The sequence below is a fragment of the Hesperophylax consimilis genome, chromosome 18 (assembly GCF_061612785.1).
Source record: "Hesperophylax consimilis isolate HC1 chromosome 18, BYU_Hcon_1.0, whole genome shotgun sequence".
Lineage (NCBI taxonomy): Eukaryota > Metazoa > Arthropoda > Insecta > Trichoptera > Limnephilidae > Hesperophylax > Hesperophylax consimilis.
The window spans coordinates 30,511,500-30,526,911 of record NC_142853.1 but is presented as its reverse complement, the minus strand read 5'-3'; the positions used below and the strand labels follow the sequence as shown (position 1 = coordinate 30,526,911).

At 34.5% G+C, this 15,412-nt stretch overlaps 1 protein-coding gene across 1 annotated transcript; it reads right to left on the bottom strand.

Moving 5' to 3' along the window:
• Positions 1-3,389: 3,389 nt before the first annotated feature.
• LOC149415636 (general odorant-binding protein 72-like) lies at positions 3,390-9,668 on the bottom strand. Its single transcript, XM_089642496.1, has 4 exons — positions 9,593-9,668; positions 9,114-9,202; positions 6,040-6,151; positions 3,390-3,481 (listed from the first exon to the last, which is right to left on the bottom strand). Exons 1-4 carry the CDS (start codon positions 9,666-9,668, stop codon positions 3,390-3,392), a joined length of 369 nt encoding a protein of 122 aa, XP_089498622.1.
• Positions 9,669-15,412: the final 5,744 nt, after the last annotated feature.

Here is a 15,412-nt window from a genome sequence, read left to right as displayed (position 1 = left end):
AAACATATTTTTGTAGGTAACCTCAATATAAGCGCCCTTGACTTGGTTATTAAATTGTTATTGGAGCTATAAAATCATCCATTATTATTATTTTATAATAACGATGTGACTGCAAAGAAACGTTTGTAGGTATATCTGTACATCGTAACGATTGATCTGTAATTCTTTAATAAAAAAAACCTTATGATGCATAGTCGTATATTCGTAATCAACAAAATCCAAAATGGATTTATAGACAATATTTATAAAAACATCACAAGAATATGGACACTACACAAGACAACATAATACACTATACACACATTCAGCAAAGACTGAACATGTAAAAGAAACAGATAACCACGAGAGTGTACAACTGTACACATACGAGTATACAATCTTCTTCCCAGTAGCCTGACATTAGTAAATAGAATGAATATATTTAAGAAAAAACGGTTTGCCCGAGAAAAATTAAAATATACTTATGTAAGTTAGGTAGTAAACAATTATATTTAGGTAGTTCTTTTAAATTAAGAAAGTGAAATGTGTATATTTCTTTCAACTTAATAAAATTTTTAAAAAATTGAAGAAAATCAAAAAAAAAAGAAATAAAAGTTTTCTGATCGCATTATTTTGGATTTTTATTTGTTTTTATCTTTGGTCAACTATTTCAAGGCATTTGAGATCCTTTGTGAAAAAATTCACCCCTGTACCAGCTATGGCTACATTGTGCATTTAAGTCTTCAATATTATACAAGAGCCATACCTAGTAATTTACACAACAAATTTTATTGTTCGGTATTTAATATGGGTATAAAGATGTTGTTATAAGTGATTGTTGTGTTGCTTGAAACAGAGATGGGTGGCATTTATATTGGACTCAGAAAAAAGTGTTACGATCAATATGCTTAGGCATGTTATTGATTTATTATTATTTGAGTCATCTCGGCTAACAAAGTAACAGAGTATGTTTATAATTTTGTCTTACTTAATAAATCAATACCAAAATTTCCTCTGAAATTACAAGATTTGTAAGTAGGTACTTAAATACCTACCCACTTAATTATAAACAATAAATATATTATTATTTCAAATAAAGAATTCTGCAATTTGTCCGAAGAAATGTCACTATCTCAATTCTTTTTTCAAACCTCATTGGGCCCGCAGATACCATAATATTGATTGGTCCGATTTAATACTCTTAAAATGTAGTATCCAACATGGCCACCATCTTGAACCGGAACAAACTACAGAGATGAAAAATGACAAATGGTCGAGTTTAAAGTGGACTTCAGTCAATTAGTATCTTGCTTCAGCATCGATCGTCGCTTTAAATTTGTCTTAGTTACAGAAAGTATTCATTGGCCAAGTAATATTATTAGGGAGATACAATTTTTTTTATTTATTCTCTTCATTTTCATTTTCAGAAAATTTCGCCCAACTAAACATTCACAAAAATTAGGGACTCAGGAACATAATAAATAGCTTAGCTGTTATAACATAACTAATATTATAAGTTATGTTCTATCATTCTATCGAAGAAAAGAAACACTTAGACAAATGAAGAAGTTCCATGTTTAAAACCACTTTATTTTATTTATACACTTCGATCGATTTCGGTTGATCTCAACCTTCATCAGGACAATAAATGTATAAACTAAATTACAGTAGAGGTGAAGATTATAACGTAAACAAAAGATAAAAAGAAATCATTTAGCAAAGAGAGGGAGAGAGCATCAGAGACAGACTGGTAGAGGGGTAGGCACATAAAAGGTAAGGTTACATATGGAGAAACAGAATAATTTTAAAATCGGACTGCCGGTTAATTCTGTTAGCTATTTTTATTTGTTTTTAATATTTCAAATGCTTCGAAAGGCGTATTCCTATTTTATTTTAATGAATTATTAATTTGGATTCCTGTATTTTTATTAAACGTATGGTTAGTACCAAAAACCAGTAGTTAAAGTTTGTAGATTCCAGAACGGTTTAATGTATCTTGGACCTTAGTGGATTCGGTGGAAAATGGTGATTCTTTGGCACTTACATAAACGGAGAAGAAGTATAACGAGAATAATAAGAGCATATCGAATTCGGTCACGAATGGAGAAACTTCAACGAGAAGGTCCAAGGGTTCTGTATGTAAGAAATTTCAGTCAACGAACGTTCAAGGTGTGGGGTAACTGTTCTAGATGGCTGCGGACAAGAAATGTGTTTCAGAATGGAAAATATTATGCTTTGGTGAATAGGGCAAGGAAATAGGGCTGTCTCTCTTTTCTAGACTAGAATAATGACAAAAATCCAAAGTCAAGTCCAGAATGAATAGGGAAGAAGTATCGAAAGCTCGTTATACGAGTAATATAACAAATAAAAGGCAAATAAGAGGAATCATGGGCGAGAAAAGAGCCTTCGAAACTTTGACGGCCTCCGTGGTCGAGGGGTGAGGGTCCCAACTAGCAATCCGTAAATTATGTCTGATGAATTTATGTTATTCCAAGATTTATTCATTAAAAATAATTTATAGTATCCTTGCGGCACGTTCCAGAGTGGAATATACTCTCATTATTGACCTGATGTAAGACCACCATTCAGAAATGAAACGTTGCTTGAAATGGCTTCAGCAGTGTTTGGTTACCAGCTCTAATAGCAAGGTATTCTCGTACCTTCCTCTGCCCCATCTCCTTCCCTCCTCAGTACTTTCAGCCTCAAAACATACCGAAATTTTCTATGCCATAGTCTCACTGGCTCCAGACAGTTGGGAGTAGTTAAGACTTAAATAAAGGGAAAAAATAAAAAAAAGATAGGGGAGAGGTCAGAAGCTTCCACACTTTAAATTGCTCGAACGAATATGTGGTGAAAGTATATATTTTTTATTGTGATTAATTGTTGGGCTTCCTTTCTCCTCCAGTCAACGATTTGGACAGCGTTACAGCGTCCATTATCATACAAATTGAATGAAATAGATTGCTATTCATAGTGGGTAGTTCACCTGACCGACAATCAGAAGACTGCGGGTTCGATTCCCGTCGGGGGCATTTATTTTTTCTCGGAATATTTTTTCAATTTATTTATTTATTAACGCCCTTTATTTTGTGGGTGATTCAGTTTTAAAATAATTAACAAATTAGGGATTAATCCGGATTATCTATTACCGAATTTAGAGGAAAATTATTTATTATTATTATATGGAAGATCTTGTTTAATAAACCAGATATGAATAGCCAGACCAGTAGAAAAATTATTAACAATATTTTGTTGTCAGAAATGTTTATTCATAAAATTACAGTGTATTTTTCCGAAGCGATTACTAATTTCTAATGAAAAATAAACACTTGTACGGTTTTCATTATTACTTAGTGGAGATAATTTCTTATATTTATTTCGGTTCGTTCCATAATTCAGTTGTCAAGTCCTTAAGGAAACAGGAACATGTCAGGATTAGCCTTGTAAATGCACTTTGCGGCTTCGAAGGATGCTTTGCAGATGTCTTTAGCGTACTCTTCCGCTGAAATTGTTAAACACAAAAAAAAATATTCAATTTCTGTAATAACGAATTTCCAACAAAAACATCTTCCATCTTCCAATATTATTTTCGTAATGCATGTAAATTTCAGGTTTGTTGAAAACGGAAGTGGCACCCTCTGTTATTTAAAAAAAGAACCGATGAATATTCAAACCGCGGCAGCGGGTTTTTATTTCCTAACTAACTAACTAACTAACTAACTAACCATCACGCCGCTTCCCCGCAGGGATAGGCAGAGAGGACGGACCGCCAAACAACTCGGTCTTGGCACACACTCTTTGCCTCATACACATTCATACATCGTCTCATACATACTCTTCTATTGTTCTGACTCTTGACATGGCCCGAATCAAGTATCTGATTCACTTGGTCTTGCCATGTCTTCCTCGGGCGTCCCCGACTTCTGCTACCATTCACATTTGCATCGTATATTCTCCTTACACTCCTTTCTTCGCTCATTCGCTCTACATGCCCAAACCATCTAAGCGTCCTTTCTTGATCTTACTCATTACGCTTACATCAGCCTTGCACTCTTTGCGGATCTCCACATTCCTCACACGATCATACATGGTTTTACCACACATACGCCTCAGAGATCTCATTTCAACAGCATTCAATCTACTTTCATCCTTTCTTTGCCAGTTCCATGCCTCACTTCCATACATCAGGGTAGGCACCAGCATTGTGGACTTCGTTTCTTTGGACATTTTTTGTTAGCGCCAACTGCGTTCAGTCCTCCATTAATGGAGTTAACTGCATTTAATTTTCTTTCAATATCTCTGTCAGCCTTCCCATCTCTCGTAAACACGCTTCCTAAATACACAAACTCATCCACCTGCTCCAAGTATTCCTCATTCACAGCTATATTGCACAATGTTTTCGTACTTTCTCTTTCAAACACCATTACTTTAGACTTACTTACATGCATCATTAACTCATTCTTCATGCATACTTCGTTCATCCTAGACCCGAGAGACTGCAGATCATCCATACTATTAGCAATCAGCACCGCATCATCAGCATACAAGAGACAACATACTTTCAAATTACTCAAATTCGCGCCCAATCTCACCTCTTTCAATTCTTGCATACAATTATCCATGTATAGATTGAATAACCATGGTGACATTACGCAGCCTTGTTTAACACCTTTTGTGATATCAAACCACCCCGTAAAATCACCGTTCACCCTAACACATGCAACGCTTCTCTCATACAGAGACGCAATTGCCTGAGTCAGATTCGTATTCACTCCATACTTGGACAACACCTTCCATAGCTTTTTCCTGTCGACTCGGTCGTATGCTTTTTGTAGATCTACAAAGGCACAGAAAAGTTTCTGGTTTTTTGCCAGAAACTTCTCGGTGAGCATACGCAATGAGAAGATCTGGTCCATGCACCCCCTTCCACTCATAAAAGCACCTTGCACATCCCATATTTTATCCTTTGTTTCCTTTCTTACCCTTTCAATCAAAATTCTACGATACAGCTTGGCAACTGAACTTAGCAGGCTAATAGCCCTATGATTCCCACATTCCATACGTGACCCTTTACCTTTGTATAATTATAATGGCATGATCACTGCCCTTCTCCAATCTAAAGGCGTGTAAGCCTCCTTTAAACATTGGTTAAAAAGATTGCACAACCATGTGAGAATTATACGGCTACCTCTTTTAAAATATTCAGCAGCAATATTATCGAAACCGACAGCCTTACCATTCTTCATACACTTAATTGATCTTTCTATCTCATCCATGCTAATTTCGGTAACATTCACTCCATCATCATTCATATCTGATTCGCCGCTGGAATCACTGTCACTCACTTCGCTTTCGAAGACTTCCTCGAAATACTTCATCCATCTCTCTTTTATTTTTTCCTCATTCGTCAACACTTTTCCATCTTTCGATTTTATCACTTTCATGCATCCGTTTTCTGGGCCACACCGGGACCTTTTGACTTCCTTCGCAAACAACTTAATATTTTCTTGGAAATGGTTTGTCATTCCTTCTTCCTCTTCCAGGCGTTTCTTTCGTTCTTTCACTCCAACTCTTACCTTTTTTCTTACATTCCTTATATACTTCTTTCGCTCGATCCTTCTCTTCACTGGAAGCACTTCCAGCCGCAATCAGACATAACCATGCTTTCTTCTTCTCTGAGACCAGTGCTTTAATCTCATAGTCCTCCAATATTATATTGTGCTGGATATCACGAGAAACCTTTTCTATCACAGCCATAAATCAAGATAATATTTGAACTCCAATCAGGTTGCCATATATATATGTAAACTAACTGACTAGCTAATCATCACGCCGTTTTCTCGCGAGGTAGGCAGAGAGGATGAACAGCTAAACTAAGCTACTATTATAGCTAAGCTATTCTTGGCACACACTCCTCGCTTCATTCATATTCGTACATCGTCTCATTCATCCTGTTCTGTTATTCTGACTCTTGACACGGTCGGGTTAATTATAAATCAAAAAGAGACCAATAAAATTTTCCTAGATTAGGGGCTGAATCTTTTCACATAATAATCTGACCTATGTGTTTGCATTGACCCAAGGCTTTTTTGGCAGCTTCCTTCATGTCATCAGGGAACATAAGATCCACTTGCTTCACGGCGGATTCGTAACTTATTTTTCCATTTTTGATCTGAAAAATAATAATAAATTACACAATGTACTTCGAAGTAATTTTTTGCTAGTAACAATAATTTTTAGGGAAATTGATAATGCAAGATTATGTAAAACCATATTCCATAATGTAATAAGTAGGAAATTTTTTAACAGGAATCTAATTTATTCCAAAATGAAAACATTGCACTTGCACAAATCGTATTGTACAAGAATATTAATTATAGCATTAAAGCACACATATAATGAGAATCCACAATATAGAAAATGGAAATAGAAGAATAACATTTCAAGTGACTACAATATAGAGGCATAAATATATAACACAGGCAATATACTTATAGGCATACACACACTCAAAGGCACACAACATACTTAAACATACCCATATACATATTTATACAATAACATACATACAATCAATGGATACTAATGTAGTTATAAATAATATCAATATGAAAAAAATCTTGATCTATTTACTTTTTATCCAGGATTTTATTATCTAGTGCTGCAATTTGATTCGTTTTCATATGCATTGTCATCTTATTAAATATACAAGGGACAAGATAAGTTAATGTTCGTTGCCCGTATTTATTAGTAATTTTGGATTGGAATTGACTTTAGTCCGGTAAAACAGAAAAAAATATTAGTGGAACCTAACGTTTTATTAGCCGAAACGATGATGATCTAGTTTTTCATACATTTTTCGAAGCATTAAGGTCAAAATCGCATCGCAAATTATTCTAGTAAGTATCATATTATTAGAACCATCGGTGTTCCATTGGTTAAGACAACTTTGTAAATTAGAAATCACGCACCTTTTAACACCGGTCGCCTGATTTGATTTATGCAAAAAAAACATCCCCAAAATTCATGCTTTATTTCATTTTGCGAAGTTCAGGCAAAAATATTAAGAAGTTTTCCAATCATAATCTAAAGAACTTAAGGCGATGCACTACGTCGTGTATTATTTTAAGTCGAGCCGTTATCAATAACACCCCTTACGTAGATGGCGATAAGGTTTAAATTCCCGCTTAACAGCATCCGATTGTTTTGATTTATGCAAGAAAAAAACATGGCCAAAAAATGCCTTTTATTTTATTTTGTGGATGTTCAGGCGTAAATATATATTTTTTTCCGATCATTTTATAAATAACTTAATTTGCCACATTATACAATAAAATAATAACTGAAAATGGGTTCGTAAGTAGGAGATTTTGAACTTTAAAGCAGTTTTCTTAGGCCTTATACATTATTTTTTCTGGGCTTATAAAAAGACTTATCTAAAAAATACTCGATCATTTCAAAGGCCAGAATGTATTCTACTCGTAGTATTTAATTAAAGCAACTGAAATATAATACTCAGCGCCCTTGAGGTGTTTTACAGCGCCCTTGAGGTGTTTTTGCACAAAAACGGCGCTATAAAAGTCATCCAGGTATTATTATTATTATTATTTATTCCTAGGCGACCAAATATTCAAACCAAAAACACATGTTTTTGCATGATTGTGCATTACTTCGCATCTCATCGCTATGATTTGTCTTGATGTTTTTGCACAGTAGATGTTTGGTTTTTTTGTAATTTAATTTTTAGCATTAGGTGCTGGTATTCAAGCTGTAATAGGGAATAGTTTATTGGACAACTTTTATGACGTTTTAAATAATCATTTCATAAAATATATTAATGGTTTTTGTTGCGTTTCTCACTTTTGTAAATCCAATATAGAAATCCAAATCAAAAATATCCAAGACTTGGATATTTGGAATTTGATATGGAGGGCATTTAGTTTATTTGCTATTATTTTATGTGATGTGTTGACTGATGTTATACGATATACTAGTTGACGAGTACCGGGGGTTGGTTGGGTTAGTGGAAATAATATTATTGTTTTGTGATAAGTATTTGTTTCAATTGATCGTGCCACGGGCGTCCTCGACCTCTTACACCACTCACTTCCAAGTCATACATTCTCCTTACACCTCTTTCTTTGTTAATCATCTACGTTTCATTTTAGAAATAATTATTTGATTATCGTCTTCCTCGGGCATCCCCGACTTTGTATACCATTCACTTCATGTAGTATCACGAATTCCACATTTTTACTGTTAAAAAACTACATTATGTCTTTTTTGGTTTCACTCCGTATCTCATAACATGTGCAGTGCAGAGATAATGCCTTTTAACGATAAAGTCTTGTCCCAGCGTCCCCGGCTAACAACAACAAACTGTAAAACTTTCAGCGATATCGGTCAACTACTTTTCAACATACGCAGGCTGAACTTTTATACATTCAGATTAGAAACCAGTCAGAATTTAACTCAACCACTTGGAATGAATTTTATAATATATGATGTCGTCCTGCCACAGACCGCCTTCTATGTAGGAAAATGTGTATATGTATGTATTTTTGAAAGAGAAATCTAAAAAACAATATATATATTTTGTTTAAATTTTTTTTTTAGATTTCGATAACAGCGCCACCTATCGGGTCCAAAAATATCCTATATTTCAAGCTGAAACCAGCCATACACATTCACAAAATTTCATTTCAATCGGTTGAGCGGTTTTGGAGATTAGCTTGTACGAACAAGTGATTTTTATATTTTAAGATGCTATTTGAAGTGTACCGGCGTTGCTGGGTGTTGTCCTTGATATATAGACATACACCAGAGCGGACTTTTTTGTAGGCCTTTTTAAGATCTACAATTCCGTAGTACATTATATTGATGTATCTCATAAGGTTTAGCCAGCGTTTGCAATGTAGTGCCCTAAAATATTGTCTTTACATCTTGATTATAAAACATCGACTTTTCTCTACTTTCTATAAATATAATATGTATGTATTATAAACCTTCCGGAAAAAATTCTCTAAATGATAGTGAAAACTATATCACAATCCGTTGCGTAGTTTAGAAGAACTATTTAGAGATATACATATAAATTAAAAATGAATAATTTTTAGCGCAATTTGTGAACTTACTGTTTGGGCCATAGTGAAGACACAAGCTATGTAACACATGACATTTTTATCTTCAATAAATTCTCCACCGCTGATATTATTTACTTGCTCTAAAACAAAATAAATTTTACACAAACAAAAAATACAACTCACACTCCTGAAACTATTCTGCACTACGTAGGTCTACGTCAAACTGAGAAAATGGACTTTTAACTTTTACATCTTCACTGTTTATGTGTTCCAAAATCAAACTATATATTTTTAAATTTGAAAGTAAGAATTATAATATAATCTAGTGTTTAGGATAAAGAAATAAATTTAAATAACTGCATACTGTGGCAGTTTTCAAAACGTAAAAATAATTCTTTAAGAAATTGAGTAAAAAGAAAATTCGGAAAACAGAAGCCATCGGAAATAATTTTATTGTTTAAATATATCATTGTTTCGTGCGTATGTGTCAAAAACAATAGTATCTTTTTTCTATAAAAGTAACTAATAACCATTTGTAACTTTATTTTTTGGCTGACACACATTTCTCATGAGTTTTCCTGCCTTTTTAATTTGAGCTCTTGTCATCTGAAAAATTAAATAAAAATATACGATTAATCATTGAAGAAGAAGATAATACTAATAAATCTAAATTAAACACGAAACAGAACAAGACAAAAATAAAAGGTAACGGTCTCAACTGGGAATCGAACCAAGGGTGTCTGCCTTAACAGGACAACGCCTCTAACCACTTGGCCATTGGCACCTATTTATTATACTTCATTATTGTCGATCTCATATTTCATATTCAGAATTAAGAATATAAACTTCAATTAATTTTTCACATATTTCTGGCTGCTATCTTTTTATTTTCTGTCTTGTTCATTTTCACGTTTCATTTATATTTTATAAGTATTATCTTCTTCATAGTTACATTGACGGGTATAACTTTCGAAAGTTAATAAAACAAGTTATTAAAATAAAATTGAATATATCATTAAATTTATTATGAGCCTATGCAAATAAATGCAAACATACATTTATTAAAAAATGCTGTTTAATGAAACAAATTTATAATGAATATTTTTTACTTACAGCTTTTGATGAATAGAATTGATCCAAAAAGATTAACACCAAAATCAAAATATAAATAAAATGTTTTATCATTTTTAAGATCAAAATTTAACTGTGTAGGTACTTTTAAATAGAATAATGATTTTTTTTAATTCGTTCACCCCATTGGCGATGTAAGATTGAATGAGAACATGAAATAAAAATACCGTTTTATATGAATGAACATACTAAGGAAATACACTGTCCGAACGAGGACTTGAATTTAATTTTATTTTAAAGGCTTTAAAAAGAGCACTGTCTAGAGATGAGATAACAATTCTCGGACACGTAGTAGAAATGTTTTTTCATTGCGTATAACAAATTCAAAAGTACACGGGTTGAATGAAGATTTTTCAAAGTGTTATTTGATGCTGGTTTGTGACGATTTGTACCTTCGCATTGAAAGGTGTTTCTTTCAGGGCCGGACTTTCACGGAAATGAAAAATAATTCACAAAAATATTTTACTTACGTCCTGGAATTATTTTTGCTTGGGTCACCAATTTTATTTTGAAAAAATATATGAAATCTTTTTTTTTTGCCTTCGTGAGACACGCTGACAAGATAATACGAACACTGGGCCTTAAGAATAATTTCGCAGGAAATTTGGCGCTATAAAAGTAAATCCAATTATTTTTGCTTGTTTTTTCACTGGTAGTCACCAAAAAACTGCTTCTTATGAAGCATGCTACCGCGTTTTATAGTAAAATATTTTATTTAGGTCAAATGATTGTTGCAAAATCAATTAGTAAAGAAAAATAAGCAGTATTTTTTATAAAGGGGAAGTTGGGGTTTTTTATAAACAGAAAAGAAATTCGTTTTTTTTTAAATTTACACACTAATTTACATTATGCATTTTTGCAAGTACGGAGCAAATATAAAAATATTTAATAAATTTTTAATAAATTTTATTTTTTACACTCACAATCAATTGTAAAACCAATATTTATTAAAATAAATATAAAATTTATTAGGTCTGTAGAAAATATTGACTCACTGAACAGCATCACAAAAGATGGCCAAATTAATGTTTAATTGTGAAAACTATTTATTTTCCTTCAATACCGCTCAGATTATTTCTTTTTAGAGATTATCTCTTTTTTGGCCTTACTCTGGTAGAACTCAATATGAGAATCACTCGTATGCATGTAAGCACGGAGCCGTTATATACAGGGTTTTCCAATAAGAGGTGTTATTTTGAATAGCCCGCTATTTCGGTAGATGTTTCTTTTGAAGCTGTCGTTTTTTGACATTTAACAAGAAGAAACTATGCCATTAATAAAAATGGAACATTAAACGCTTCAACAACGCATTGAAATTATTAAAATTCACTTGAGTGAATCAAATGCAAATCATCTTGACTGATGAGGCCCATTTTCACCTCGGTGGCTTCGTCAACAAGAGAAATTGTCGCATCTGGGGCTCGGAAAACCCAAGATTTATTGTTGAAAAGCCTCTCTATCCTCAACGTGTGACTGTTTGGTGCGGTTTATGGTCCAGCGGAGTCATTGGACCTTACTTTTTTGAAAATGAGGTTGGAGCAACAGTTACGGTGAATGGATTGCGCTATCAAGAGATGATTAATGATTTTTTATGGCCAAAATTGAATGGTATTGATTTGGACAACTTTTACTTTCAACAAGACGTGTTTTCAACAAACTGCGTGCCACACAAGCTACGAAAAATTGATCTTTTACGATTGAATATCAAAATAACACCTCTTATTGGAAAACCCTGTTTAATAAATAATTGAAACCAGAAAAAAACAGTTAACTTTAAATCTCCCAATTATAACACAAAAAGTCACCTTGAAAATACTATTCAAAGTAGGGTTGGGCGGGGCTAGTTGAACCAAGGGGCTTGTTGGGCCACGCCAATATCTTCGGAACCGAAAGACTTAGGAAGAATGCTGAACATGTTCTATCAAGCTAGAAGTGTGGGGACCTCGCCACCAAGCATTCAGTAGGCACATGGCATCCGTAGCGTATTTTCTGGGATTTTGTGTGATTTTTGCTCCAAAAGTAAAAAAAGACGATCGACTGCTTTTTTGAAAATAGATATCAAGGAAAAAGGTACCGAGTCAAGGTAAGTCAATTTGAAATTGGCGTTTACTTAACTTTATTTTGTTAATTGTAAAATTGTTATACATTTAGTGGTATATGAGTTATCCGATGAAATTTGTAAAAAAACATGGGTGGGGCTAATTGAACCATTTAGTTCAACTTGCCCCATTCAGATTCCTTACCGTAATTTTATACGTAATGCAGTCATTTACTCGTCAACACATCAATAATACCGACATTTTTTTTTCTTTCTAGATACGTACACGGTATACCGACAACAGGCAAAATGAATGTTTCTCCCAATATCAACAACAATACTGTAGCATCTACATCTAGAAGTGGCGTTTACTTTTTACCTGAGACCGTTAGACCATTTACAAAGGCAGGACCTAGAAAACAGCTGCAAACAGCGAGAAAGAAAATAAGATCAGCTATTTTAACAGACACTCCTGAAAAGGATTATTTTGCCCAAGAGCAATCTAAGAATCAAAAGACAGGAACAGATTAGGCAAAAAAGAAGGCAACTAAGAAAAAAAATCTTCACATTATCAGACTCATCGTCCGACAATTGTGAAAAATATGCTTACCTAATTTGTGATGAGATTTATTCCCAGAGCTTTCCAGGAGAAGAGTGGGTTGGTCGTCACGCCTGTCTAAAGTGGGCACACCAAAAGAGCAAATCTGGATTTATTCCAATGTATATTTTCCGATTTTATCGATCAAATAAATGTAAGAAAACTTTTTTGATTTTACTCGGTTTTTTTTAGATAAAATAATCGTTCTATTACCTAATTCTGTATTCTTTCATTATTTCAATAAATTTACTTTAATATCTTAATTTGTTTTATTAAACCACGAGTGTGAATGATAATACATATATTGTTCAACAAGCCCCGTGGGATGGTTCAACTAACCCCACCTATGAGGCAAGTTGAACCGTTTCTCCTTCTGCGTGAAAATTAAAATATCTTGCATAAGGTCAACATATTATATCATTTCATGAATAACATTATAAAGCCAGATAATGAAGCTGTCTTAATAAATTGAAAAAATAAAAATATCTATAAGAGTTTTGAGTCTGGGGTCAAATGAGCAAAATCATGTTCAACTAGCCCCGCCCTACCCTACTTGCTGACTCTGACCAAATCTTCAATAATCTAAATATCACATCACTTAGACAACTCTAAGCCAAACCATACTCACCTAAAGTCATAAAAATAATACACTTACCTTATAACATTCCTCAGACAATCACTAGATCCTTCAAACAAACGTAGATACAACAAGCAAAAACGAACACAATATTTGGTCAAAGAAATTTCATTTACTACCTACGGTGTAGAACTTTACAACAGATCGCTACTCTCAAAAAAAAAACCTTACAATATATTCAAAAAAATCACAAAACCACGGATCTGGGACAAAGTAAGAAACAAAATTATTAGAATACTAGCTGTACCCCGCCACCTGTTACATTGGCTCAGTCTGTCTGTGCAGATACGTCCAACAGATGGCGCTGTTTTTAAAATAAAACATTTTTACCTATCACAGGAGATATGTATATAATATAAAAAAACATAGGCGTGTTCAAATGCAGAGTTGTGTCAAAATTTCAAAGCAAGAACTTGAAGAACTTTCGGAGATTTAAGATTTTGAACAAACGAACATAAACAAAGACTGGTTGAAGTCAGATAACCTGTATAATATAAGGATATTCAAATGAACATTAACAAAGACTGGTTGAAGTGAGATAACCTGTATAATATAAGGATATTCAAATGAACATTAACAAAGACTGGTTGAAGTGATATAACCTGTATAATATAAGGATATTCAAATGAACATTAACAAAGACTGGTTGAAGTGAGATAACCTGAATAATATAAGGATATTCAAACGAACATTAACAAAGACTGGTTGAAGTGAGATAACCTGTATAATATAAGGATATTAAAAAAAAAGTTAGCTTTTAGATTTACATTGAAAAATGTTAAGTATCTCAAAATAGTATAAATCAAGGTCGCGATCCGCGTCCGTCTGGTTGTGCGCTAAAACTACGCACCGGATTTTTATAGGGTTTATACTATAATATTTTCTTTTTTCTACTCTGTTTTTAAATTCTGATTTTCCTCTTATTTTATTATTATTATTTTTTACTATAATATATATATATATATTTTTACCACTTATTTGTTTTTATGTAATTAGAAATTGTTAGTTACCAGCCTCAGAACAGACTTTGTCTAGTGAGGAGGGTAAGGAGAAAAATCATGTATGTACATAACTAATAATAAATAAACGCCCGGGTTGCCGGCACTGAAGAAAAAAAAAAAAAAATTTAGAGAATTTCTCCCAGAAGGTTTATACATATGATATTTATAAAAAAGCAGAGAAAAGTCGATGGTTTGTCATCAAGTAAAAATATATTTTCGGGTGCTCACATTGCTAACGCTGGCTAACGCTGGCTAACGCTGGCTAACGCTGGCTAAAGCTGGCTAACGCTGGCTAACGCTGGCTAAAGCTGGCTAACGCTGGCTAACGCTGGCTAACGCTGGCTAACGCTGGCTAACGCTGGCTAACGCTGGCTAACGCTGGCTAACGCTGGCTAACGCTGGCTAACGCTGGCTAACGCTGGCTAACGCTGGCTAACGCTGGCTAACGCTGGCTAACGCTGGCTAACGCTGGCTAACGCTGGCTAACGCTGGCTAACGCTGGCTAACGCTGGCTAACGCTGGCTAACGCTGGCTAACGCTGGCTAACGCTGGCTAACGCTGGCTAACGCTGGCTAACGCTGGCTAACGCTGGCTAACGCTGGCTAACGCTGGCTAACGCTGGCTAACGCTGGCTAACGCTGGCTAACGCTGGCTAACGCTGGCTAACGCTGGCTAACGCTGGCTAACGCTGGCTAACGCTGGCTAACGCTGGCTAACGCTGGCTAACGCTGGCTAACGCTGGCTAACGCTGGCTAACGCTGGCTAACGCTGGCTAACGCTGGCTAACGCTGGCTAACGCTGGCTAACGCTGGCTAACGCTGGCTAACGCTGGCTAACGCTGGCTAACGCTGGCTAACGCTGGCTAACGCTGGCTAACGCTGGCTAACGCTGGCTAACGCTGGCTAACGCTGGCTAACGCTGGCTAACGCTGGCTAACGCTGGCTA